Source organism: Panulirus ornatus, chromosome 1 (genome assembly GCF_036320965.1).
Source record: "Panulirus ornatus isolate Po-2019 chromosome 1, ASM3632096v1, whole genome shotgun sequence".
Classification (NCBI taxonomy): Eukaryota; Metazoa; Arthropoda; class Malacostraca; order Decapoda; family Palinuridae; genus Panulirus; species Panulirus ornatus.
The window spans coordinates 19,789,349-19,816,657 of NC_092224.1; the positions used below are offsets into that span (position 1 = coordinate 19,789,349).

General features: G+C 43.8%; 3 protein-coding genes across 6 annotated transcripts; 2 read left to right on the plus strand and 1 right to left on the minus strand.

The window, feature by feature from the left end:
- Positions 1-1,113: 1,113 nt before the first annotated feature.
- Positions 1,114-8,148, plus strand: LOC139761809 (uncharacterized). The gene is made up of 6 exons (XM_071686342.1): positions 1,114-1,267; positions 2,175-2,288; positions 3,025-3,114; positions 4,249-4,308; positions 5,123-5,191; positions 7,316-8,148. The coding sequence occupies exons 2-6, from the start codon at positions 2,178-2,180 to the stop codon at positions 7,619-7,621; spliced, it is 636 nt and encodes a 211-aa protein (XP_071542443.1). The 5' UTR covers positions 1,114-1,267; positions 2,175-2,177; the 3' UTR covers positions 7,622-8,148.
- A 4,561-nt stretch (positions 8,149-12,709) lies between these two features.
- On the plus strand, positions 12,710-18,192 carry LOC139761918 (uncharacterized). 4 transcript variants are annotated; one of them, XR_011715653.1, is made up of 7 exons: positions 12,710-12,868; positions 15,337-15,449; positions 15,562-15,651; positions 16,497-16,541; positions 16,746-16,814; positions 17,154-17,709; positions 17,749-18,192. XR_011715653.1 is itself a non-coding variant. In XM_071686605.1 (6 exons), the coding sequence occupies exons 3-6, from the start codon at positions 15,565-15,567 to the stop codon at positions 17,424-17,426; spliced, it is 474 nt and encodes a 157-aa protein (XP_071542706.1). In that variant the 5' UTR covers positions 12,710-12,868; positions 15,337-15,449; positions 15,562-15,564; the 3' UTR covers positions 17,427-18,192. The 4 variants fall into 4 exon arrangements, 2 of the variants coding, with proteins under 2 accessions (XP_071542706.1, XP_071542884.1); XR_011715655.1 differs by having other exon boundaries at positions 17,154-17,673; XM_071686605.1 differs by having other exon boundaries at positions 17,154-18,192.
- Positions 18,193-21,281: 3,089 nt separating this feature from the next.
- LOC139761865 (uncharacterized) lies at positions 21,282-26,256 on the minus strand. Its single transcript, XM_071686471.1, has 6 exons — positions 26,160-26,256; positions 25,688-25,789; positions 25,466-25,555; positions 23,167-23,217; positions 22,780-22,848; positions 21,282-21,907 (listed from the first exon to the last, which is right to left on the minus strand). Exons 2-6 carry the CDS (start codon positions 25,787-25,789, stop codon positions 21,635-21,637), a joined length of 585 nt encoding a protein of 194 aa, XP_071542572.1. The 5' UTR covers positions 26,160-26,256; the 3' UTR covers positions 21,282-21,634.
- Positions 26,257-27,309: the final 1,053 nt, after the last annotated feature.

The following is a 27,309-nucleotide window of genomic DNA, read 5'->3' on the forward strand; positions in this document are numbered from 1 at the left end:
GGTGACATACGCCACGGGAGAAGAGATGGTTTGCCCAGCCAGTCAGTGGGCAGTGGTATTTGGCGGACATACGGACGACCTCTGCAGGACTTGCTTCTGAAATTTTCTGTTATTGTTTATGAGGAAGCTCAAGTAGTGAAACGGTGATATATTTTTATTTTCTTATTTTTTTTTTTTTCCAAAAGAAGGAACAGAGAAGGGGGCCAGGTGAGGATATTCCCTCAAAGGCCCAGTCCTCTGTTCTTAACGCTACCTCGCTAACGCGGGAAATGGCGAATAGCTTGAAAAAAAAAAAAAAAAAAAAAAAAAAAAAAAAAAAATATATATATATATATATATATATATATATATATATATATATATATATATATATATATATATATATATATATATATTCCTGGGGTTAGAGGAGAAGGAATACTGCTCACGTATTCCCTGCGTGTCGTAGAAGGCGACTAAAAGGGGTGGGCATGGGGGGCTGGAAATCCACCCCTCCTGTTTTGATTTTCAAAAGAGGAAACAGAGAAGGGGCCCAAGAGGAGATTTTTCTCTCTAAGGCTCAGTTATTTGACCCACTATCATCATTACCACAGGAAAAATGACTTTAACCAGAGAACTAAAGAAAAGGTTTTCCTTCTAAACAAGTGTTTAGTGTTTACTATCGAGAACTCGTCTAATATACAACAGGTACAATATAATGCAGAACATCGAGAATCAAAATTAGACATTAAAAATATTGAATGAATGAAATATTTAGGTGTGTGTGTGTGTGTGTGTGTGTGTGTGTGTGTGTGTGTGTGTGTGTGTGTGTGTGTGTGTGTGTGTAAAAATTGGTACCCTAAATATATGATTCGATAAATAAGTATCATTGTTCGTAGAGAAACATATGAAACAGATATTCTCCATCAAATGACAAAAACTCCTCAGGGATTATATCCACTACAAATTTCTCTTTCAAAAAAAAACAAGCAACCCAGCTGTATCTAGACATCGCATTTCAGAAACATTACAAATACATAATGGTTACAGCCGTTCTTAGTAAATCCCTGGTGCATACATCATACCCCACGGCTGGCTGGTGACCGTCAGGTGACAATGATCCAACACGAGGATAAAACTTGTGTCTGGCAACCCAGGCGGGACGGAGGAGTTGCCGCCTGGGTAAACAACACTGAGTGAACAGCCCTCACCCTGCGCGCTGACACCCAGTCACTCCCAACACGGCAAGCAAACCTATCGACACTTCCTGCTGCACCTCCTCTCACAGGTACTGTGGTGTATAATACATACACGTGTGTGTGTGTGTGTATGTGTGTATGAAATAAGAGTGCTGTTCCAACTACAAGGTCAACATCATTACCGATCACTTCCAGCAGTGCTGTCTACAGTTATACATATTGTTTATAATACTTAATCCCTGTTTCCCGCGTCAGCGAGTTATGGTTAGGAAACAGACGAAGAATGGCCCATCCACTCATGTACACAAATATGTACATAAACGCCCGTACATGCATATATATATAAATATATATATATATATATATATATATATATATATATATATATATATATATATATATATATATATATATATTAACATATAAACATATACATACACATACGAAGACATACATATATACACATGTGCATATTCATACTTGCTTTCATCCATTCTGGCGCTACCCCGCCCCACAGGAAACAGCATCACTACCCCGTTTCAGCGAGGTAGCGCCAGGAGAACAGACAAAAAAGGCCACATTCGTTCACACTCAGTCTCTAGCTGTCATGTGTAATGCACTGAAAACACAGTAGAAGATGCAACTTCTTTACCACATCGTCTGCGGTACAGAGTTACATGTTCCCTGGCAGTCTACATACAGACAGTCCGCTTAGCCTCCTCATTTTGTCTACAACTGAACTCATTCTTTTATAGAAATATAAGAGTTTTTTACACATGACCCTCTTCCCTTGGAGTGGTGCTGTCTGCAGGTATTCATCCATGCACTTTCGATTTTCTCTTTCATATCACGATCGTCAGGGAGACTGACTGGTCTGTAGTTCAGCGCATCCTCCAAGTCTCCTTTCTTAGAGATGGGATTTTTTGTGTGTGGTTTATACTCATGTGTGATTCTCCCTTTGCTGTTGATATGAACTTCGTCTCTCGTCTCCTTCAGGCAATGTTACCCAGGAACCTGCTGGTGTTGAGTGTGGCCTGGACGACCTGCCTGTTCCTCCCTGCCCGAAGTCTTCACCTCTGGCAGAATGACAACGATTACATCAATTTTCTGGTAAGAGCTGTTTCATCTTTGGGACGTGGTAGATTACATCAATTTTCTGGTAAGAGCTGTTTCATCTTTGGGACGTGGTAGATTCATAGTGAGGATGACCATTTAGTGCTTTCACCCCTCGAGCACAACGGTACGATTCTCAAGTATAATGTGACCTGATTTTTTTGATCTGATCCTCGAGTGTCAGGTCAACAAGTCATACCCTCGTCGTACCCTGGGGTTAGCACCGTCGTGCTCAAGTCCTACCGTCGTGCTCAAGGGTTTGAATCTTTTACGTGTTTCCGGCCCATGCGGGTCACTAATCAACATGTTTACTTTCATCCACACTTCTACACTTGTTTTACTGCTCGTATGTTAGACGGAAAAGGAACTAGCCAATTAGGCTGAAGATGAACGATTGTTACTGACTAATACATTTCCTGATTGTAATGTTCTGCAAAACCTGATAATTATGCCTGACAGTTTCATTTTATTTCCATCGTGTGCAGAGAAGTACATGATAGACTTCACTGTGCTCTCTTACCACTAACCCGACAGCTGTATCTGAGGGCAAACTCCTGAAAAGTGATTGTCTTTGTCTTTAACATCGTGATGAACATCTGATGTAGCACAGCAGGAGCTAAATGTCGGTAGGAATGTATTCAGATGTGAGAGTAGTAAAGACACTTAGCGTAGCATATTGCCACAGAGCAGAACGAGACGAAGCAATTTCTGACTTGGTCAAATTCTTTTCCAGGTCTTCAAGAGTTGTCTTGGGATGGACGTGGCCTTAAAGATAGAGAAGCTCAGCTATGAGGCTGGTCAGTCTTGCGATTTCAGTGAAGGGGTAAGTTGCAGTCCCCCTGGCCAGAGCGAGGGACCTGCCCAGGGGTTCAGAGGTCGTGTGGCGAGTGTCACACAACCACACATGAGCCAAGAGTGTGATGCTCTTGGGAATAAGATGGTTATAGCTTTTACTTGTTGTGTGTGTGTGTGTGTGTGTGTGTGTGTGTGTGTGTGTGTGTGTTCTGATCTCTTCCATGGCACGTGATATTCATCAGAAAATACTGGGGACACAAGACTTGCTGGAGCCGGAGCTGGAAGTACAGGAGAAGGAGGCTTCTGGGTATTTAGATAGATAAACAACTTGAGCAGATGGGCGGCAGGAGGAGCTGGGACAACGCTAGACACCAGTGAGACGCCACACTAGTCCTCACCACACCTGTCCTCTGCCACATTAGTCCTCTGCCACGATCGTCCTCTGCCACACTAGTCCTCTGCCACACTAGTCCTCCACCACACCTGCTCTCTGCAGCACAAGTCCTATGCCACACTCGTCCTCTCCCACACTAGTCCTCTGCCACACTCGTCCTCTCCCACACTCGTCCTCTGCCACACTCAATCACACACCCTACAACTGCAAATTCCCCTGCCTAATCTATCATCGACCTATAGCTACTGTGGATGGGAAATACACTGGAAAACATATCTGACTTTTGAACGATATTTGCATCACGATAGAATGATAATCATGACGCTTTTAGAACCATTATCTCATCTCCCAGCTCACACCTACTGCAGGTCAATACGTAGTTATCACGTTGTGTCTGTGAATGAATATTACAGTAATCTTACCATGGTCATTACAGTAAACTTGTCAAGGTCATTACAGTAATCTCATGTTCATTACAGTAAACTTATGATCATTACAGTAAATTTGTCACAGTCATTACAGTAAACTTGTCAAGGTAATTACAGTAATCTCATGGTCATTACAGTAAACTTGTCATGATCATTACAGTAAACTTATCACAGTCATTACAGTAATCTCATGATCGTTACAGTAAATTTGTCATGGTCATGACAGTAAACTTATCACAGTCATTACAGTAATCTCATGGTCATTACAGTAAACTTGTCATGGTCAGTCATTACAGGAATCTTCTCATGGTCATTAATGTATTTCTTATCCCTCCTCCAGAACGGCATTGATCACATCAATAACCTGTTTAGCAGTGGTCTCCATAACTTCAGGAAAAGGGTTAGTATAAGTACGAGGGAGGTAATGGATATATATCCATACCTCTTTATCTTTCTATATCTGTATCTATATATCTATCTATCTGTGTGTCTACCTGCAGTGGAAGGAACAAGGAGAACGGGGAGACCAAATTGGAGATGGAAGGATGGAGTGACAAAGATTTTGAGCAATCGGGGCCTGAACATGTGAGAGGTGTGCACGGAATAAAGTGAATGGGAACGATGTGGTATACTGGGGTCGACGTGCCGTCAGTGGACTGAACCAGGGCATGTGAAATGTCTGGGGTAAACCATGGAAAGGTCTGTGGGGCCTGGATGTGGATGGGAAGCTGTAGCTTCGGTGTATTACACTTGACACAAAGAATAAGTGTGAGCTGGTGTGGCCTTTCTTCATCTGTTTCCTGGCGCTACCTCGCTGACGGAGGGGCGGAGATCGGATGTGGGGAAGGAGATGAGAATGTATATGTTATTTTTCCTTTTCATTCATGCATTTGTGATGCTTCCTGTGGGGCGAGGTGCCGCCGAGAATGGATGAAGGCGAGCAAACATAAATATGTATATATATATATATATATATATATATATATATATATATATATATATATATGTGTGTGTGTGTGTGTGTGTGTGTGTGTGTGTGTGTGTGTGTGTGTGTGTGTGTGTGTGTGTGTATGGATGTGTTTTTCCTTGTCTGTTTCATGGCGCTACCTCACTAACGCCGGAAACAGAGATATATATTAAAGATGCGTAAATGTATCCAGACTAATATGATATATTTTCCGCAAGAAAAATCTCTGTATTTGTTTATTTTTCAGGCAGTCTTTATGCTGGCGCGAGCCACCCCGGCCACCATGGTGATGTGCAAGCTGGAGCGGCTGAAGCTGGTGAGTGGTTTAGAAGTGGTGGGTCTTGCTACTACCTCTGCTGAGGGACAATGGTAATGGTACACACTGTCCCCCAAGGCAGCGTCTACACTGTGGGTACTGATGTTGTACCTGGGTCTATCATTTTGGGTGTGACGTACAGCCCTTCCCAGACAGTTTTAGATAGACACTTGTCATTGTGTTAAAGGCTATATATGTTGCTTAACTCTGACGGCCTTAACGACCCTACTAGCTGACAGGCCTGCAGTCCACCTAACCAACTAACCAACTGCCTTAATGGCCATACTAGCTGACAGGCCTGCAGTCCACCTAACCAACTAACCAACTGCCTTAATGGCCATACTAGTTGACAGGCTTACAGTCCACCTAACCAACTAACCAACTGCCTTAATGGCCATACTAGTTGACAGGCCAACAGTCCACCTAACCAACTAACCAACTGCTTTAATGGCCATACTAGTTGACAGGCCTACAGTCCACCTAACCAACTAACCAACTGCTTTAATGATCCTACTAGCTGACAAGCGTACAGCCTAGCTCCGCCGTTCAATTTTTCCGATGTATATAGGACTTCCCCGTGAATGCCTTCCTCCTAGGGTTCCACTGAGGCTGTGTGCACGTCAGCGTAACATGAACATGTCCAGCCGTAGAATCCCGTCCTCAACATGAGAAATATCGACCCATGTGTAGAGCAGTAGTAGTACGTCGCAATGAAGTATCGTAACATCTCTGGCAAACATTCTCAGTTTTCGGGTACGACATCAACAATTCCATCCATGATATAGCTCCTGGACGAGAAATTTACTTCGTGATGTTTGGTATATAGCTCGTGATGTTTGGCTCCTGACGTGTGGTTTACCTCATGGCGTTTGGTTTATTTTCTTACGTTCGGCTCCTGTTGTGTGGTTTACTTCATGACGATTGGTTTATTTTCTTACGTTCGGCTCCTGTTGTGTGGTTTACTTCATGACGATTGGTTTACTTTCTTACGTTCGGCTCCTGTTGTGTGGTTTACTTCATGACGTTTGGTTTACTTTCTGACGTTTGGCTCCTGACGTGTGGTTTACCTCTTGACAGACCGCATCTTAGCGTGCACTTCAGTTCACTCCTGACGAGTAGTTTACCCTCTGACGAGTAGTTTACCCTCTGACGAGTAGTTTACCCTCTGACGTGCAATTCCCTGACGTTGTAATGTACCTCCCGATGTATAGTCTACTCCCTGACGTATACTCTAGTTCCAAACTTGTAGTTTACCTCCTGATACACAGCTCTCATCTTGGCATGTACCTCATACCTCCTGACCTGTACTGTAAGCATTGTAAAAATGTTGAAATGGCAATGCAAAATCATTCACTTCTCATGGAATAAATCCAAGAAATTTCCCCACAGAAAGCCACATCATCTGTTGAAAACCTGTAGTATTAGAAGGGAATTTGCGATAGATGTATACTTCAGTTACAATAACCCAAGCCATCACTTGCACTTCATCATCATCATCATCATCATCATTAACTGATTCACACAGAAAGGTGACATACCAGGCTGCCTCTCCACCCACACAAGATATATCCAGTCATATGCAACGTCTCCAGGTCTTTATGATGTACTTCGAGCATTATCATCAAGCCTTATTATCTGGCCTTATGAACTGGCCTTATTATCTGGCCTTATTATTTAGCCTTATCATCTAGCCTTATTATCTGACCTTATTATCTGGTCTTATTATCTAGCCTTATTATCTAGCCTTATTATCTAGCCTTATTATCTGGCCTTATTATCTGGCCTTATTATCTAGCCTTATCATCTAGCCTTATTATCTGGCCTTATTATCTGGTCTTATTATCTAGCCTTATTATCTAGCCTTATTATCTGGCCTTATTATCTAGCCTTATCATCTAGCCTTATCATCTAGCCTTATTATCTGGCCTTATTATATAGCCTTATCATCTAGCCTTATCATCTAGCCTTATTATCTGGTCTTATTATCTGGTCTTATCATCTAGCCTTATCATCTAGCCTTATTATCTGGCCTTATTACCTGGTCTTATTATCTGGTCTTATTCGTCTCAGATAAATCTCACCACGGGTCTAAAATGTCTGTTTTTCTCTGCTGGTGTGGTACAGATGACGGAGGACAAGAAGGTGAACTACAGCATCGTGGAGGAGGAGCTGCAAAAACTGGAGATCGACGAGGATCTGAAGGAGGACTTGTCGGACGTTCTCAACCTGTGCAAAGATCGGCAGGCCCCAGGCCAGGACCTCTTCCCAAAGGGCTCCGTACCGGGTATGCTGAGCACGATGATGTCCGCCATGCAGTACCTCCAGTGCCTCACCGCCCAGGGCCTCCAGACCTGTATGAGGCATGAGAGACGTCACTACTCCTCCCAGTTTGAGGAGAGTCAGCCGGTCACCACCCCGGCCACAGCCTAAATGCTGCGAAGTGGACGACGACGCTGTAAAGTGCGTCTCGTCTTCGCCAACATCCTGCACACAGTATCAGGGACAGATTGTGATCTGCATCACGCGTACAGCACATTTTGGAGGTAGACTGCGACAGGTTCAGGTCGACCAGACATCTGCTGACATCATAGCCTGCGACAGGTTCGGTCGACCAGATATCTACTGACACCATAACCTACGACAGGTTCAGTCGACCAGACATCTCCTAACATCGTATCACACTGACACTTCCATGTCTCGCAGACTCATGAGACTCGAGAGTTTTGAAAATGGCTCTGAATCTCTCGCCTCCAGATGAGGAGAACGACTGGAAACCGTAATGACATTCACCATCACCTTCAAATGACCCACTGACATGTTGCTGTGTGCCTCCTCTCGCCTCCTTTATGTGACAACGTTAGTAGAAATCCTGTATTACTGTTCTAATGAAGTTATGATCACCGAATCTCTTGTAGCGAATCGCTAGTAATGTATCAAGTAAATCAGTTTTCCCCTGTCATTATGTTTACTGTCCTATTTACCAAGGAAGGAAGGTTCATGCTGGACTAACACCATGAACTTTGTACGTTTCCGTAGGTCCCGCCATACTGACACTCTCCCACCTCACTCCCTTCATGGGTAAATCTCTCACACACAGTCACAATCCGACCACCTCATGGGATAACTCTCACATACTGTCACCCTCTGACTTCAGTGGATACACCTATCACGTACTGTACACTCTGACTAGATAAACCTCTTACTCTCATACTCTGAACCCCCTATGAGCACACCTCTCACATACTGTTGCATTCTGACCCCCTATGTGTATACCTCTCTCATACTGCCACACTCTGGCCTACTTTATGGCAGGTGTTCTATATTCTTTCCCCAGTACTCGAATTTTCGTCTCATCCTCTCTGAAATTTTTTCTTCAAGTACCCATACCATCCCCGATCTCTGCTAACCATTCCTATATCTTCTAATAGGATGGTTAGAGGAAAGGAAGAAGAGGTGGGACAAGGGAAGGGATAGCTAATGGAAGAGAAGACTGAAGTGTGTACAGGTGTATGCATTTGATTGATTGTTTAGAGGCGTGTTTCTGGTGCCCTTATCTCTATACTCCGGCTGACCGGAAGGGTGCTTGTGTTGATGTTTTTTGTTTGGAGATTTATTAAGCTAAGCTAAACATCACTCACTGTTTACACATATGGCTGACTGGAGCCTCCCCTTTCCTTTTGTCCTTTCCTAGCGCAACCTCGCGGGGGGAGGGGGATGTTATTTCATGTGTGACGCGGTGGCAACGAAATGAATAAAGGCAGCAAGTATGAATTATGCACATGTGTATATATGTATATGTCTGTGTATGTATATGTATGTATACGTTAAAATGTAGGGGTATGTATATGTGCGTGTGTGGACGTGTATGTATATACATGTGTATGTGGGTGGGTTGGGCCATTCTTTCGTCTGTTTCCTTGCGCTACCTCGCTAACGCGGGAGACAGGTCTTAATTCAGCGTTTACTCTCAGGTGAAGGTGTTCACCTCTGCTGCTGCTCTAGGCCCGTGTGAGGCAAAATATATCTTCTCTTATCATCAGCTCTGCCACTGACTGGAGGACTGGGACCTTTCAGTTTGCCCCAGCTGCCTGGCAGGAGGAGGCAGGGATACAAGAACGTCCCTGTGGCCTTTATAACGAACTGTGGCTGGATCTGTCTCGCAGGATGGTTGCTCACAATGGAAATTAAGTGCAGTCCATCCTAGGCTGGTGCAGGACTATACATCCTAGGCTGCTGCTGCATGAAGGCTAACCAGGGATTGTTCACATGATCAAGTTGCTTCCCACATCGACCGTCACATACAGGTCGTACTAGGCTACCTTCATGCTTGCACCGGATCATCCTGAACACAATCCCTATATACACACTGGATCATGGAGAAGCTACCGGAAAGCATTTGAGTTTTCAGGACACTTTAATCAAGTCTCCAAGAAACCTTCAGACAACCTGTACTGCAGTATTAACCATCTCAAGTAAAGAATCAGTCAGTTCAGAGGAGTTTACCGAATTCTTTCAAAACAGCGGCGTGCATGAAACACATCCTTACACCACAACCATACGCCACTTACCCTAATAAAGATTACCCCCCTACACACACCAAGCTGGAGATGCTTCAGCCAAGTCTGACGAGGCTAAACACAAGCAGCCAACCTGTCACGACGATCGTCATGCGCGACAGTACCGTCATTTCGTGCTTGGATAACCTGCCTTTGTGGGAGACTACGGGAAGGACAGACAGACCTGCAGATTCCAGGGTCACAGCAGTAGAACATTGGGGTCCGCTCTGACATCAGGTAGTCCGGGGGTCTTTGTTGGGTCGTGAGGTGTGTGTGTGTGTGTGTGTGTGTGTGTGTGTGTGAGGCATCTGGACCGAATATATCAGCCATTCCCGGCCGAGCCCCCAGAACTAGGTCCTTTTTTCATCCCTTTCCCTAGCGTGAACACCTGCTGTAGTACTTTCCGCGAGTACCTCATCAACAACCATACTTCTTATCTTCGTCATGGTCCGGAAAGTATCCTTCTTGAAGGCACAGGAGATTTATGATACATGTCCACTGGTGATGGACAGCTGTCGTGAGAGTCGCCAGGTCTCCGCCTGACTGCCCGGCCCGACCCTCCCTTCACCGATGTCCCCCACACACGAGTTCGAACTCGAATACAGTTCGTGAAACAATCTTCGAGGCTCGGGTCTCCACACTCCCTGATTGCTCATAATCGTAACTTCGCTCGGATACCTTAGCAGTTATCATGCAGCTGGACTGCCTCATGCTCACATACAACGGATACTTTTTTTAGATGAACGTTACAAAGGAGTACTATTTTCCACTCTGGTAAATCACTCCATATGTTACGCTGTTGTTGAAGAACAAGTGCTTAGCTTCATTTGAAATGAAACGTGTACCCGCGAGTCTGTAAACATTACTGTGAGTGAAACCAGAGGAATCTTTTACCTGTGTAGGTCGTTAAATCGAGATTATCGAAGCCAGTGATATTTTGAATGTATCAGATTACCCCTCAACCTTCTCTTTTCCAGACTAAATAGATTTGTCATTTGGGTGACCAAATCTGAACTCAGTATTCAAGATGGGGACGCATGGGTGACTTGTGAAGAATAACGATAATTTCCCAGGACTTAGATTCGATAGTCTTGCCTATAAAAAAAGCCAAGAATTTTGTTCGCCTTTTTAACTTCTTCTGTGCACCGTTTACTTGGCTTTAGATCACCAGAGATTTTTACACCTGTCTTTTTCGTCATTTTACACCTAAGTCTTTTTCGTCATTTACTATTTGCAGTTCAACAGAATTCCTGTTGTAACTTGCCATTTGATTTTACTACCGACATGTAAAGCTCTGCACTTACGATTTCACAATACATTTGTTACGCGCGAGTTCAGTCCATCAGTTCGTCTATGTCCGTTTGAAACTGCAGATGTTCGATTTCTGTTCTAGATTTGTTTCCTAACTTGGCATCGTTTGTGAATGTTGATATTCTACAACGCAGTCCATTATCAATATCATTAATATACATAAGAAACAGAACCGGTCCCAAGACTGATCCTTGTGGTACACCATTTGTTACGTTTAACCATTATGAGGCTTGACCAGTAATCAAAGCTCTTTGTTTACAGCCAATTAACCAACTTCCTCACTACCGAAGTACAACCTCATCTATACCACGTGACTTACATTCACTCAGTAACCTTTAATGTGGAACTTTATCGAATGATATTTGAAAATCTAGACAGATGACACCAACTGCTTTACTTTCATCATAGATGTTGATGATGTCATTAAGGAAATCAAGCAGAGTTGTAGGACGTGAACGATTTCGTCAAAACCCACACTGGGGGTCACGTGATAATCCTCTAAATATTTCTACAGTCTTATCCTGAATGATGGTTTCTATAAGTTTATCAACTACAGACGTTAAGCTGATTGGACGATCATTTCCGGCGGCTGATTTTATTAGCTTTTTTTGAAAGTGGATGTTACACTGACAACCTTCCATTCCTCTGTAACTTTCCCTGTAGCAAGTGGCTCGATGAAGAGAGTAGAGTCAAGGATTTAACTATCTCATTCTCCGCCTCTTTCATTGTCCTCGGATTAAAGTGATCGGGTTCTGCCGGGTCATGTATTTCTATTCCATATACTGCTGATACCATATACTGCTGATATCATATCTTCAACTCTTTATGTCCATATGTCGCAAAATGTTAACAATGAAACTGAATTTGGGATATGAGCAATACCTTCAGTGGTGTATACAGTTACGGAAAAATCATTTAAAATCTTTGGTACGTCTTTAATGTCGTGAACCAAATTGCTGTTTTCAGTTATTAATGGAACAATTGACTGGGTGTCGACTCTCTTGCTTTTAACTTATTCATAAAACTTCGGATTTCTTTTGCTATTTTCAGGGTTTGCTGGTGGCGGTGGTGGCTTGGTGGGAGAGGGACGGAGTCATGAGCTGGGGGCAGGCAGCCACATTTGTGTGTTTTCAAACTAGGTAAATTTTGTCTTTTCAGACAGATATTTAACTCATTGATTTACAAAGCTTATATATATATATATATATATATATATATATATATATATATATATATATATATATATATATATATATATATATATATATATATATATATATATATATGGTGTGTTACTACTGACTGATGCATCTGAAGATGAAGTGCGACTTTTCTTCGTCCTTCAACATTCTCAGTCGCTACAGAGGACATGATCTCGACATGAATAAGTGATCACGTACCTTTCTTTCCTAGAGTATGCCGGCCTACTTGAAGACTCACATACGTAATTCCCCCCTCCCCCCTTTTTTTTTTCTATCAAGTCAGTAAACGAGTATGCATGTATAACCACGCATGATCGTATCCCCGACAATGACTGATTATACACAATCATACATACAAATGTATACAAGCATACTTGTGTACAGGAGGCTCAAAGACCCAAGGTTGCCTCCGTAGACGAATCTATTGTTTATCCAACAAAGCCTCGAGGCTTCTGCCTGCTGCGCACGCCGGCCTCCCGCAGGCATAAAAACACCGTCCCAGGAGCCCCTGAGTCACACTGGCCGACGGGGACTTGATACCAAGTGACGGAGGAGCTACTGGCAAGACGTGACGTCAGAGTCAGAGATTACCATACCTTCTAACACAGGTAGGATGGGCGCCTCCCTGGTCTAACACAGGTAGGATGGGCGGCTCCCCGGGGTCTAACACAGGTAGGATGGGCGGCTCCCCGGGGTCTAACACAGGTAGGATGGGCGGCTCCTTGGATTTTCTTAGGCTTACAATGTTTTCTTTTCTTCTTGGCCAAGTGTATGACATTGCCGATATGTTATGACTACTGATATAACATAACTGCCGATATAACATGACTGCCGAGATAACATAACTGCCGATATAACATGACTGCCGATATAACATGAACTGCCGATATAACATAACTGCCGATATAACTGCCGAAATAACATGAATTGCCGATATAACACGACTGCCGATATAATATAACTGCCGATATAACATGAACTGCCGATATAACATAACTGCCGATATAACATGAACTGCCGATATAACATAACTGCCGATATAACATGAACTGCCGATATAACATGACTGCCGATATAACATGAATTGCCGATATAACATGACTGCCGATATAACATGAACTGCCGATATAACATGACTGCCGATGTAACATGAACTGCCGATATAACATGACTGTGAACCCTACCCTCTTGATGACTATCAGCTAGGTGGACCACATGATGCACAAGGGTTATCAGAGATTCCACCTGTGCAACCAGGACTTACCAGCATCCAGTAATCCACATTCATTTACCCGACGACGTACCAAAGGCGAGCCAGTGGCAAATGAATCTACGTGGACAACAGAGCGACCAGCCCGATGCTCCTGCTGCGTCATGTGTTTATCGTATTCACTTTGAGAGGAAGGTCATTGCAGAACGAAGGCTAAGTAAAGAGCTGTGCCATGGTGTGTGGTTATCTATATATATCATCTTATCATGTGAAGTTCATCCTCCTGCTGCGCTCCCTCATGATTTCCTGACTAAGTCTCCTTTAATAACTGGCGTCCGCGAAGAGGAGCAAGTCCTGCCCAGGTCTGTTGTTGTTTCCCCGAGTGAACTGTAGCCTGAGTTGAACCAACCGTGCAGTTGTCAACAAAGGCAATTAATACATAGGAATACAAAGGAATAGAAAAGATAAGGAATACAAAGAAATACAACAGAATTCAAACAGTAACAGAAAACTGGGTTCCTTCGAGGATGTGTATAAAACACACAGATTAAGTACTGTATCAAAAGTTCGAAGGCATAAAGACACGTAATTCAAAGAGAAAAAAAAAAACTGAAATTCTTTGATTATGAATAATGAAGCGCGGATGATGTCAGACGTGGACTTGATGCGAAATATTCATCAGATCTATTCTGAAACGTAATTGTATTGCTGCTCTCAACTACTCTAATTGGTAAATCATTCCATATGTTCGGAATCTTCTTGAAAAAAAAAAAAGTACTTCGCCTCATTCGAGGTAAAACGTTTACCCAAGAGTTTGTATCCATCACTACGAGTCAAACCAGATGAATCAAGTCTTAAGTCATTCGATATAGATCAAGATTATCAAAGCGTTTGATCATCTTATTTACTTAGACCAATGAAATTCATTGTCACCCATGAGCCCAATCCATCAGCTTGTCTATGTCATTTTGAAGATGTTCAGGTTCATTTGCAGATCAGTTTTCCAGCTTAGCATCATTTGCAAATGTGGATATCTTACGATGCAGCCCATTGTCAATATCATTGATTTATTTAAGAAATAGAAACGGTCCCAAGACTGATCCTTGTGGCACTCCACTTACGCCTAACTGACTATTTTGAGGTTTGACCATTGATAAATTTCTTTACCGACGGCCAGTCAATCACTTTTCTATCCATGGAAGTAAAACCCAATCAGTAACGTGTGACTTAATCTTTGTTTGTAGTTTTTGATGTGGAACCTTATCAAATGTTTTTTTTTTTTGAAATCTAGATAAATGACACCAAATACTTTATTCCTTTCGCTATACAGGTTGATTACATAAGAAGTCAAGCAGGTTTGTTAGACATGAGTGATTTCGTCGAACACTGTGCTAACAGTCGTTTAGGAAGTGGTGGTTCTTGTAATCGTAGTGAGAGAAATTTGGCAGGAGGGGAGAACAGCCTATTACTGACGACACCTTGATCTGCGGAGAGAGAGAGAGAGAGAGAGAGAGAGAGAGAGAGAGAGAGAGAGAGAGAGAGAGAGAGAGAGAGAGAGAGGTAATCCGGCATCCCTGGTGGCTGGGTACTGGACATCTGGACTTGACTTGCTACAGGTAGGGGGGCGATAATACACTGTAATGTCACCAAGCCATATGATCCTCAGCGAACCTTGACATGAAGAAGACCTGACCACAGGAGCGAATGCCTTGCTGGACAGTAAACAGGGAGGGATAAAGATATTCCTTCTTTTCATTCATAGTAATATCACTCCTCTGTGTATATATTTTTCATAACTATACGAAGTAGCCAAAAAAAAAAGAAACTTATTTCCTATATTTTTCTCTCACTGTGACGTTCCTGAAGCAAGAGGAAGATGATGGTGTGGACGGTGTTTGCGGCGGTGCTGGCCGCCTGCTGCCTCCCTGCTCACGGTGTGTCGCTCTGGAAGAACGACACAGGACTACATCCACTTCACGGTACTGGAACGTCCAGTTCTCCTGGATTAGTTAGAGATGAGTAATATTTGATCACATGCTTCGTACAAACATTTCCTGGTGGTGCATGATAATCCCTGGCATGAATTTCCAGATCATGAAAAGTTGCTTCGGGGAGGAGGTGGCTGTTCAGCTGGAGAGGTTCGCCTACAGTGTTGGTCAGTCCTGTGAGGAGCTTGAGGAGGTGAGTGGCTGGGCTATTGTGGCATGTGTCCAGGTGGTGTTGCTCGTGACCATCTCCTGCAGAGGTCTGACACACTTTAGCTCGAGGCTGCTGTCTCTTGTACCTGTCGCCCACTAGAACTAGGCTGATCGACACATATCTGTTCTCTTCTTGAAATTAAGAAAGTATGCGACTAAAATCAAACACTTTTCTTTTCATTATGTTTTGATATTACTTCCGTTGTTCATTTACCATAGGACTGTAAGGTTGGGTCTACAGTACAACGTACCTGACAAGTGAGGACATATGTAGGTCGACCCAATATTGGTCTACTAATATTCACCAACAGCAGTGTGTCGGGCAGACGGAGGGAGCCGCTGCTTCTTGAGACTAGAGCTATTCATTCTCATAACAGATTCGTCAAAATGCGAATTCATCTCCCTCCGTGTGTGTGTGTGTGTGTGTGTGTGTGTGTGTGTGTGTGTGTGGTGTGTGGAGTGTTCTATGTGCTTGATGTTAATTGGATATCAGAAAGGGAAAGTTGCTTCTTCTCTGACCTGGGACTGAGTAGGGAAGGAGGCTGTGTGCTCAGTCCCTGGAGAGACAGGTAAACACCACCGACGAAACACTGGTGAGACGTGGCCACGCTCCTCTCACTCACCCACACGAACCCATAACTGGTGAAGATGAGGAACATCTCTTCATCTGGGCAAACTAGACCATCATTTTCCCCTTAGAGAATGTTATCGTATTACCAGTGATCTTTCGTTTCCATAACTCAAACTGTAAAAAGATATATGAAAGTCTCCCAATAAATATCTCCTTACGAATGGGTGGCCAATGTCTCAACTGCTTTCCATCCGCAGACACGCCAGACGTCCCTGCTTGATGACAGCAGTCGGAGGAAGAGGGTTAGTATACCTGCTGATGGAGAAGACAGACAGAGTCCCCCCCTCAGCTCCTGATTCAGCCGTGAATAATGACATATATTTACCATAACATCTTGGGATCCATGCCATGTGTGTTGAGTTGCAAATCCATCAAATACCCAGTACACAGTCCCTCCTCCTATTCTGACATGCTATGGTACTGATGCCGAGTCGTTCTCTTTCCAGAGTTTACTGAAGCTGCCAGATAGTCCCTCTATATCCCTCATGATGTGCAACCTGAGGAAGATGGAGCTGGTGAGTGCACGACAGTGTGTCTCTGGTGGTCAGGTCAGATGTTGCTCTGTGAGGTGTCAGGCTGACTGACTCTGGTGCTGGCTGGGTGCCTCTTGTAACTAGTAACACTCTTCTTAAGTGTGAAGACTATTGTGAATGTTGGGGTTGGGGTTGTGAAGGCTGTTGTAATGGTTTGGGTTACTGAGAAGTGTGAAGACTGCTTGCTCTAAATGGTTGGGTTGTTCTTAAGTGTGAAGGCTTCTGTGAATGTTGGGGTTGTTGTTGTTATGAAGGTTGTTTTAATGGCTTGGGTTATTGATAAGTGTGAAGGCTGTTTTAATATACACACTTCGTCTGCAGGTGACGACAGAGGACGAGGTGAATTACCCCATGGTAGAGGAGCAGCTGCAGAAGGCAGCTATCGACGATGGCCTGAAGTTCGAGATTATGGAGGTGCTGACCTTCTGCAGGAGCCTGCAGGAACCCGTGCCGGACCTCCTGCCGGGGAACCCCTACAACGAGGTGCTCAAGTCCGTTATTTCCATCGAGAACTACTTCAACTGCGTTATCCCTGAGAGCATCAGGACCTGCAGGATCCACGAGATGCAGCTCTACTTCGACGACCTGATCTAGAGGCCCTGACCACTGCAGGAGGGGTGACGTCAGGGGTGTGTACTGTCGCACCATCTGTGAGGTGCTCAGTTTATCCAACTCACTCACCACCATCTGTGAGGTGCTCAGTTTATCCACCTGACTTACCATCTGTGAGGTGCTCAGTTTATCCACCTCACTCACCACCATCTGTGAGGTGCTCAGTTTATCCATCTCACTCACCATCTGTGAGATGCTCAGTTTATCCACCTCACTCACCATCTGTGAGGTGCTCAGTTTATCCATCTCACTCACCATCTGTGAGGTGCTCAGTTTATCCACCTCACTCACCACCATCTGTGAGGTGCTCAGTTTATCCATCTCACTCACCATTTGATCTGTGAGATGCTCAGTTTATCCACCTCACTCACCATCTGTGAGGTGCTCAGTTATCCACCTCACTCACCATCTGTGAGGTGCTCAGTTATCCACCTCACTCACCACCGTCTGTGTCTGACACCTGCAGTGACTTAATCAAAACAGTGATCTCCACATATACAGGAAACTTAGCCTCAAACTCTTTTTTTCTATTGAAAATCTTATTCTTGAATCATGAAATTTTGTTTCATGTGAATACAATTTTTTTTCATGAAACTATAGTAGTAATGACATCAGATGAAATCAAATCATGTTTCATTCATGTGAAATGTGCGGCATATATACGCAAGGTGAATTTATCTCGAAGACATATCCTTGCATGTGTGTGTGTGTGTGAATTTTTTTTTGTAGATTAAATGGTTTAGATCTGCTTCTGTCTTTCCTACCTTCCCAAGCAACAACTGTACCTACCATGGATCATAGTCATGATGACCTAGCCACCGTGTGTGTGTCTTGTATCCAGCAGTACTGTGACCCAACACCCGTGTGCCCTGTACACGGCAATGGTATGACGCTGTAACCCGTTTGTCCTATATCCTACAATATCTTGACCCCAAATGCATGTATCCTGCTCCCGGACACGCTGTGAGCCAACACCCGTGTGTTATGTACCCGTCATTGACATACAGTGACCCAACGCCCGTGTGCCGTGTGCTGTTATACAACACCCGTGTGTTCTGTACCGTGCACCACTGTAACCCAACACCCGTGTGTTCTGTACCGGGCACCACTGTGACCCAACACCCGTGTGTTCTGTACCGGGCACCACTGTGACCCAACACCCGTGTATCCTGCATGATAAAATCCACCCTCATAACATATGTACCCCATTATGTACCTTCAGAACATATGTACCCCATCATGTGGATGATATAACCCATCCTCATGTACCCTCGACCATAACGAAGTGCATCCTAACCCAATATTAACAATGACGTCGACACGGAGTCAAGTTGGAGTGTTTCATTTTACGTGACATATTTACGAGTGTGTCGCTTCTTGAACAAGTTATAGATAGCTCCCAAGTCCCACACATATTGTCACAATAGTCCAGTGGGTATTGAACATCTCTTTGTTTGTTTGTTTTTTGAAAAGGGGTGTCCAGTCACGCACAAGAGTTCACATCAAGGCCGGGCCTTAACTGAAATATAGAAAGGGTTATGAAAGGGAGGGAAGAGACAAGGAAAGGCATCTACGAATATTGGAAGATGTGAGCATGTCTTTAAGATGTGCCAGATCATAGTTATTGAGAAAGACATGAGAGGGTAGAGATGCCCAAAGCTCCGAGGTGTGGGGAAAGAAATAGGTATCAAAATGGCCCTCCCTTGAGTTGCCAGATGCCGTACGGTAATCATGTGGTCTACCTTGTGGTGGGGTTACAAAAGCAATCAGCTCTCGGTAGAAAAACCAAAGTAGTACCTATAGATCAGGGAAAGTAAACCAACATTGCGGCGTAGGACAAGCGGGTTAAATCTTAAAGTAAAGGGATGTGAGAGCAGTAATCCATACAAGAGACAATCAATCCTTTGTATAAACGGAGCAACTGTATAGAAAAGAAATTTCGACATCTAAACTGGATTCCCAGTTTCTTAGAGGCAGATGTAGTTATTTCCGCAATGTGGACTTTCCAAGAAAGAGGAGATGTTTACAGTAATACCAAGTATGTTCATGAGTCAAGGGATAGAATAATAGAACTTTCAAAGGAGAGACGAAAGTCGCAGGGAATTTTTGATCGAGAGATAGGCAGGAACTGGGTCTTGGAGGTATTAACCTCATCCAAGTTTCGTCTACCCCACTGATGTAATATCCTGTCCGAGTCTGAGTTTATCAAGGCAATTGTGTCGATGCGAGATGCAGATAAAGTAAGAGAACAAGAAGCAAAACTGAAGGATGTGAGATATCAATGTTGAGTCAGCAGCGCATGAGTGCATCTGCTTATGTGTGGGGGATATAGGAAATCGTTGATAGAAGTAGAACAAGTGTAGGGGACAGGCCAGAACCTTCAGGGACACCGCTGTTGATGGGGATAGTGGGGAGGCTGATCCATCAACATCCACAGAGATAGATCGGGAGGAGAGGAAGCTCGGGAGGAGAGGAAGCTAGATATGAAGGAGCAAAGTGAGGAAGGGAAGCCAAAAGAACGGAGCTTGAATATAAGACCTCGTTGCCAAATACTGTCAAAAGATTTGGATATGCCAAGAGCAACTATACCTGACTCCACAAAATCTTTTAGGGATGATGACCACATATCAGTAAGATAAGAAAGGATATTACCAATGGATCTCACCTTCCGGAAGCCATACTGGTAATCAGAAAGAAGACTGTGAGATTCAAGATATGTGAGGATAAGGGAATTGAGGAGGGATTCAAAGAATTTAGAAATAATAGATGTCAACGCAAGAGGGCGACTGGTAGAGAGGTTAGATCGGTCACCCTTCTTAGGGATGGGATGTACCAATGCAATGTTTCCAAGAACAAGTTTTGGCTTTTAAAAAAGAAACCGAACAGACGAGCAAGTACAAATGATGTTCAGAGGCTCATTCTTTCAGTACACGGGGTTGGGTGCCATCAGGACCTTGCTTATGTCCAGTGAGGAGATTACGGTAAGGGTTGTAGGATTAACAAGAGGAGCATCAGCGGGTGAAGGAATGTTATTCATCCAAGATGGAGTTCGAGGAGAAACGGGCACCAAAGGAAATTTGCTTTGTCTACGGGGGAGACAGGTATAGTACCGTCAGAACGGAAAAGTGAAGGAAAGGTAAAGCGACAGAAGTTATTAGCAATGCCCTTAGCTAAAGACCAGAAAGACCTATCAGTGAATGACGAGGAGAAGTTATTGCATTTCCTTTGAATAAAGGAACGCTTTGTCTCACGGACAACGTGCTCACAATGATTACAGGAAGTGATAGATGCCCAATGGCAATTGGAGGAAGGAGAGTTTTTCCAAGCCCGGTATACCTGATCCCTTGCCTGAATGGCCTCAGAACAGGAACGGTTGAACCATGGATTGGATGAAGAGGTCGTCTTGGAGGAACAATAACCTCTGCTATGTTTTTGATGGAGACAGAAGCATCACCGCATAAGAGACAGTAATTTACCCAAGGAACGTCAGTAAAGAATTTTCGTTTGTTATTCCAGTCAGCTTTGTTGAGGTGCCAATATTTACGCTTACAAGGTGCTGCTGGAAGGTGAGGTGCCGTTAGAATAGATACGTTTATGAGAGTGTGTGATCACAGGAACCAAATGGGAGGAGACTGTGTAGTTATAGCGGGATGAATTAGACGTGAAAAACAGATCCAGAATATCAGGAGTGTGGTCACAGCAGTCATAAAGATGAAGGAGGTGGGAGACAATTTGCTCTACGTCATTGCAGATGGAGAACGTAAGGGCACGATTATTTCTGTAGTGATGAGGTAACTGTATCTTACGACTCTGGAAGGCGGGAGTGAAACTTACAGGTCTAAAGCAATTATGTAATGCCCTCTAGAAGCTACATACAAAATCTTTCATCTGGGGAAATTTGTTCGGCATATATACGCTGGGTCCTTCATGTGCTTCAGAGACAACACTTACATTGGACGAAGATATCATCAGTACAGTTTTCTCAAGTGGAAACAAAAACCTTTCATTATACAGGGAATAAAAACCTGTTTGAATCATAGCAGAAGGTGATCTGAATCTGCTAAGATGTCAAACATGATACGATCTCAACAATACAGTGATCCTAATATACAAGACAAAGTTTCATTGGTTCGTGTCAGAGTGATTTCCAAAGGGACCATCCTCACATGATCATCATGAGGACATTGTAGCTACTGGAGATCGGGGAAATGACGTCGCATCTCGAATTCCCTGCAGGTGCGCATGCCTCCGCTGATGACGCAGGTGAAGTAGTTGCCGATGGCGACCAGAGCCTTGACCAGATCGTTGTCGGGGCTACCAGGCAACAGCTCAGGCAGCTCCACCCGTTCACTCCTGCAGGTGGTCAGCACCTCTGTCATGGCTTTCTTCAGCCCCGCTTCAATACGTGCCCCTCGCAGCAGGTCCTCCACCATGGCGAAATCCACCTTGTCGTTATCCTTCAACTGCAGATTGGTTAAAAATGATTAGTTGAACGAATTTCTAGTTGACACACACACACACACACACACACACACACACACACACACACACACACACATGAAAATAGGGCAAAGCGGAAGAAGGCCTCACTGTGATTATCAGCGAGTGAGGAATAGATTACAGGAATCTGCAGACAAAAGAGATTTAGGAATCGACGTTGTGCTTAATTTACCGCCTAAGCTACACATGAAGAGAACTGTGAAAGAGGCAGACTATCGTCTGCTAGCACGTGTAAGTCTAGCATTCATATATATGAACAAAGACATGTTCATTGCATCACTCACTACAACACATCGGACCAAAAATGGATTATACCTCGCAGTTCTGGTCACCACATCTGAAGAAACACAAAGATCTGATTGAGAAGGTACAGAAGAGAGATGTTGTTACCTGATTAAAGAGAGCTGAGCTACAGTGAGGGGTTGAGAGCTACACAGCCGTCCAGGATGGAGGAGAGAAGAGAAATGGTGACCTGATACCAGCCAACAACTTTCTATATCATGTGCATGATACTGACTGGCAACAGGTCTTCAGGAGACGGACCACCACACTAACCATATATCATGTACATGATACTGACTGGCAACAGGTCTTCAGGAGACGGACCACCACACTAACCATATATCATGTACATGATACTGACTGGCAACAGGTCTTCAAGGGACGGACCATCACAGTAACCAGAGACCATGGCACAAAAAGCTGAGTCAAAAGTTTGTTATGTAGAATGTGTGCAAGTGTTGGTTTAGGGCTCGGCTGGTGCACGGCTGGAATATACTTATCAGTGTTCAGGGGACAGGCTCCATAAGTGATGAACTCACTTCCCAACACTTACCAGGCCCAACTTCCGAAGGTTGCAGACGACCAGATTTGGTGGAGGGTCTTGTGGCAGCTTTACCAGGGCCTGTAAATTATCAGATTTCCTTAATGTGTTTACTGACAGACACCAGGAGACAGTGTCTTGACTGCCAGACACCAGGAGACAGTGTCTTGACTGCCAGACACCAGGAGACAGTGTCTTGACTGCCAGACACCAGGAGGAGACACAGTATAACCGACAATACAATATGTTATGTATAACATCTCTCATACATGCTATTGCTTCACGTCATATATAAGACCAGGTATATATAGTACTCCACCATTATAAACTTGTGGCATTACTCCTGCTATATACAACTTATATTCAAACATGACTCTGGTCAACAGCTAGCCAACTTACCCTCTTCTTCCTGTCGCTTGTGAATTCCACAGGGATGCTGTTTCCAGACGTCTGTGGATCAAGAACAGGAAAAAGATTAGTTTTCTCCGTCGATACAAACAGGTTTGGTTTAAGGTCCTGCATTAAATCGCTTTCGTGCGATTAAATTGTCAAGACTACATACAGTTAGAGAGAACCTGGATATAACACACCAGCCGCCACTGGTCGGGGTCGGCAAATGAATTAAGAGACAGATGAAGGGATTAAGGTACAGGTCACCCTTGACGACCTCACCTCTCCCTACTTGCAAACTCAGGTTAACCTACGTTATGGGAAACATAAATTCATATATATTTTTCTTCACTTATGAAGGCATCCAGTTCATATAAACCAACATTTTGATGTTTAATAAGAGACGGATAAACAATATTTCCATTCATTAGTGAGTTATCATATGATAGCCATATTACCGCTTCATCAATTTGATAACCAAAGCTCTAAGGTGAACAAATATTGCATTCGTGTCTTTATCCATACCTAACACTAGTTTTGTGTAGTTTAACCCTAACTCTACAAACATTACCAGTCTGACCAATGTAGAATTGTACACACGCTTTACAGTTACAGAACTTCTGATTAGCCAGTACAAACATTGCTGACGACTACACATCAATATTAAAAGTTTTTAGTTAAAGCAGGAACTTTTGAATCTTTGATACTCTCCTTAAATTTCACTTTCTCAGCACACTGGAATCCCATCCTCTTCTTTGTGATCACCAGGAAAGACGTCACTGGGCTAGTCCTACTAGTGATTTCTTGTGTGTGACTCAACGCTGGTTCTCCTCTCTTGAGGAATTTTGGTGAAACTTTTGTCCAGGCGCTCGACACCTCTAAAGCATCTGACACTGTGTGGCATAAGTCTCTGCTTTTGTACACTCCCTTCCTTTGTCTTCACTGCTTCTCTCTGTTCTATAGTTGGTAGTTTCCTCTCAGGTCGTTCCATCGCAGTCGTCGTCGATGGAGCGACTTCCCCCTCCTAGCCTATCACCAGCGGCGTTCCTCAGGGTGCTGTCCTGTCACCTGTCTTCTTTCTTCCCTCAGGAAATCATCTTCACTCTGCTTCTAATCCCTATTCCTTCTTAGGCTAATGATTCCACTTTAAATACTTCAACTCGTTTTCCTCTTCTCCTCCTCCTCCTTCTAAAACTCGTTCTCTTTCTCGTACTGTACATATTCCCTCTTTTGTTTCGGGCCTTTGCAGCATCTCAGAATGAAGAAGCATTGACCCAATTAAATATGACAGAGCTGAAAAGCAACATCTTCTAACTTGTCGATGTCAAAATCATTATTTTGTCTCTGATCAACCTCAAAACACCGCCATTCAACCTCATGATACCATAAACATGTTCAACATAACCATATCCTCCACTCTCTCCTGGATAACCCCCATGTTATCAACTTCACAAAGTCTGCTTCCCAAAAGCTGGGGCGTTGTACAGCTGCCGTGATTCATGTTTTTGTGGACAGCTGTCTCAAATCTACCACGGGGGTTTTACCTGCCCTCGCATGGCATTCTGCTCACACATTTGGGGTGACACCCTCCGCCTCTCTGATACCTGCAGCAGAACAAGAGAAGCCTTCCGTCTCACTCAGTCTCCTGGCATCATCATCATCATCATATCTCTCTCTCTCTCTCTCTCTCTCTCTCTCTCTCTCTCTCTCTCTCTCTCTCTCTCTCTCTCTCTCTCTCTCCTACAGGAATTACTGAGGTCACTGTTCTATATATCCTTGCCTCCCGAAGGCTCCAACCCTCGACACGTCTAGAGCTACTGCGTCCTTCTGTTTCTCTGTGGAGATCGGCCACTCGAGGTGTGACTGTCATGATACCTCTGTCTTCCCCCGAACAGCTAAACCTTCGAATTCTCTACGTTCTTTCCTTTTTGTCCCAATTCCCATAACCTTTCTACCTTCGAGAGTCAGCTTTACAAACACCTGCAGAACCGCCATTAATTTCTCTATTAATAATTTCTTTTTTTCTTTTCCTCATTCACCCAAGATTGTCTTTGATGGGGCCATCTTTTGCTTGTACCGCGTTGGTCATTATAAAAAAATGAAAAATCAAAAAGTATGTTCACGTGGTAATCATGAGAAATCTGGTAATACATGAAGGAGCCTAGCTAGCATCTCGTCACCAGCCTAGTTCTGGTGGGCGACGAGAACAGGAGACAGCAGCACATCGAGCTAAGTGTGTCAGACCTCTGCAGGAGATGGTCATGAGCAACACCATCTGGACACAGACCACAATAGCCGAGCCACTCACCTCCTTAAGCCCCTCACAGAACTGACCAACACTGTAGGCGAACCTCTCCAACGGAACAGCCACCTCCTCCCCGAAGCAACTCTTCATGATCTGGAAAAATAAAAGATGTATGTAGGAGGTTTGTTGGGAATCATGTCTGACGTTAACACAGAAATAATTTTGACGACACAAAGGATGTATCAGTTGCATGATACAAGAGGGTGAAACTGGACGGTCACTCACCGCAAAGTCCATATAGTCAGTGTCCTTACGCCAGAGTTTTACCCCCTGGGATGGTAGGATGGTAGCCATCAACAAGCACAACACTGCCCGCACCATCATCATCTGTTGGGAAGAACGAAATGATATATACGTATAATATACTCACTATTTCCCGCGTTTGCTAGGTAGCGTTCAAGAACAGGTGACTGAGCCTTAGAGGGAAAACCCCTCACTTGGTCCTTCATCTCTGTTCCTTATTTTGGAAAAGTAAAACTGGAGGGAAGGGTTTCCAGGCCACCACTCCCATCCCTTTTAGTCGCCTTCTACGACACGCAGGGAATACGTTGGCAGGAGTGGCGACAGAATGGATGAAGGCAGCATGTATGAATATGCACATGTGTATATATGTATATGTCTGTGCATGTATATGTAGGTGTGATGAACATCAAGCATAAGGCTTAAATGAATATCAGGTACAAGATGACGAGACTACACCCCGTACCTCTGCTGCTGACAGCAACTTGGACAAGGCTTTTATTGGTTGCTCCGTCAGCGACTGAGTTCGTCCGTACCAGGGAACGTCGCCAGCTGTGTGGATGGCGCTTACCTGGCGGCCTTTTTATTAGTGGCCACCAACCCGGCAGTCACTGCCTGCTCAGTTGCCAGCAAGCATAGACTCAGTTCTGAAGGACACCGAACAATTAAATCATCCTTTACAGACTATTCATCACACACACACACACACACACCTCGTAATCCTCATATTAGTCAGTACAGGATGAATCGCAGCGGACCTCCACCTTGAACACAGCATCATAAAGATGAAAAGATGAATCCTTGGCGTTAAGCTCTCAAGGTCCATGCTCCTCTGCATCATAATGGTTTTTGGTCGTCTTACCCGGGTAGTTCAACGGTGTCCACGGGAACTACCATGGAAAGGACTTAACTATCTTGTGCTCTCAAGTTTCCCCCAGGAGGAACAGATTAATGGTCTTGTGATGGACGCTGATCAAATCAGATAACTCATGGACTAGAAACAGCGGAGCAAAGTAACGAAGCCTAGCTCTACAAAACAAAGGAACGAAGCCTAGTCGTACTACAGGAGGATCCAGCCCGTGACAACATTGTTGTTACTGACAAAAGATTATATTTCCCAATTACTTCCCGGGTCCTCTGTCTTGTAGATCAGTTGATAAAATTGGTGTTTTACGTATCAAATGTCATCAATGCTGTTTTGGATATAGATATCAAAGGTGAGATATAAAAGGTTCTTGATTTGGTACATTGGCAGATCCGAACATAAAATTAGGCTTTAGCTTTTTGGCTTACGAGCAAATAACGTAACATTGGATTTCTTATTGGGGTTGAAAGACAGGAAACGTTAACTAACGTCTGTTGTTCCATTCTTAACCGATGCATTAGCTAACAGGGATAAGAACTTCAGATGTGTACAGTACAGGAGACGGGAGCGAACTTACGTCAGCCTTGAAGATTGTATGGGCTCTCGCCTAGAGCTGGTCTGTGTTGCACAAAACGAATACACAATTACAAGGGGAAACAGAATTCGTTATAGTTCAACTCTGATTTTAAGGGATAAATATGCTACATTATTTGATATGTATTTATCTGTATTTGCTCATGAT

What these genes read in the sequence shown, in the direction of transcription:
- LOC139761918 (XM_071686605.1), top strand. Translation starts at nt 15,565, where the DNA reads ATGAAAAGTTGCTTCGGGGAGGAGGTGGCTGTTCAGCTGGAGAGGTTC. An exon ending in CCTGTGAGGAGCTTGAGGAG is followed by an intron (nt 15,652 to 16,496) that starts GTGAGTGGCTGG and finishes TTCCATCCGCAG; the next exon opens with ACACGCCAGACGTCCCTGCT. An exon ending in ACAGCAGTCGGAGGAAGAGG is followed by an intron (nt 16,542 to 16,745) that starts GTTAGTATACCT and finishes TTCTCTTTCCAG; the next exon opens with AGTTTACTGAAGCTGCCAGA.
- LOC139761809 (XM_071686342.1), top strand. Translation starts at nt 2,178, where the DNA reads ATGTTACCCAGGAACCTGCTGGTGTTGAGTGTGGCCTGGACGACCTGC. An exon ending in CTTGCGATTTCAGTGAAGGG is followed by an intron (nt 3,115 to 4,248) that starts GTAAGTTGCAGT and finishes TCCCTCCTCCAG; the next exon opens with AACGGCATTGATCACATCAA. An exon ending in TCCATAACTTCAGGAAAAGG is followed by an intron (nt 4,309 to 5,122) that starts GTTAGTATAAGT and finishes TTTATTTTTCAG; the next exon opens with GCAGTCTTTATGCTGGCGCG.
- LOC139761865 (XM_071686471.1), bottom strand. Translation starts at nt 25,789, where the DNA reads ATGATGATGGTGCGGGCAGTGTTGTGCTTGTTGATGGCTACCATCCTA. An exon ending in CTGACTATATGGACTTTGCG is followed by an intron (nt 25,556 to 25,687) that starts GTGAGTGACCGT and finishes TTATTTTTCCAG; the next exon opens with ATCATGAAGAGTTGCTTCGG. An exon ending in ACCTTCGGAAGTTGGGCCTG is followed by an intron (nt 21,908 to 22,779) that starts GTAAGTGTTGGG and finishes ACCAATCTGCAG; the next exon opens with TTGAAGGATAACGACAAGGT.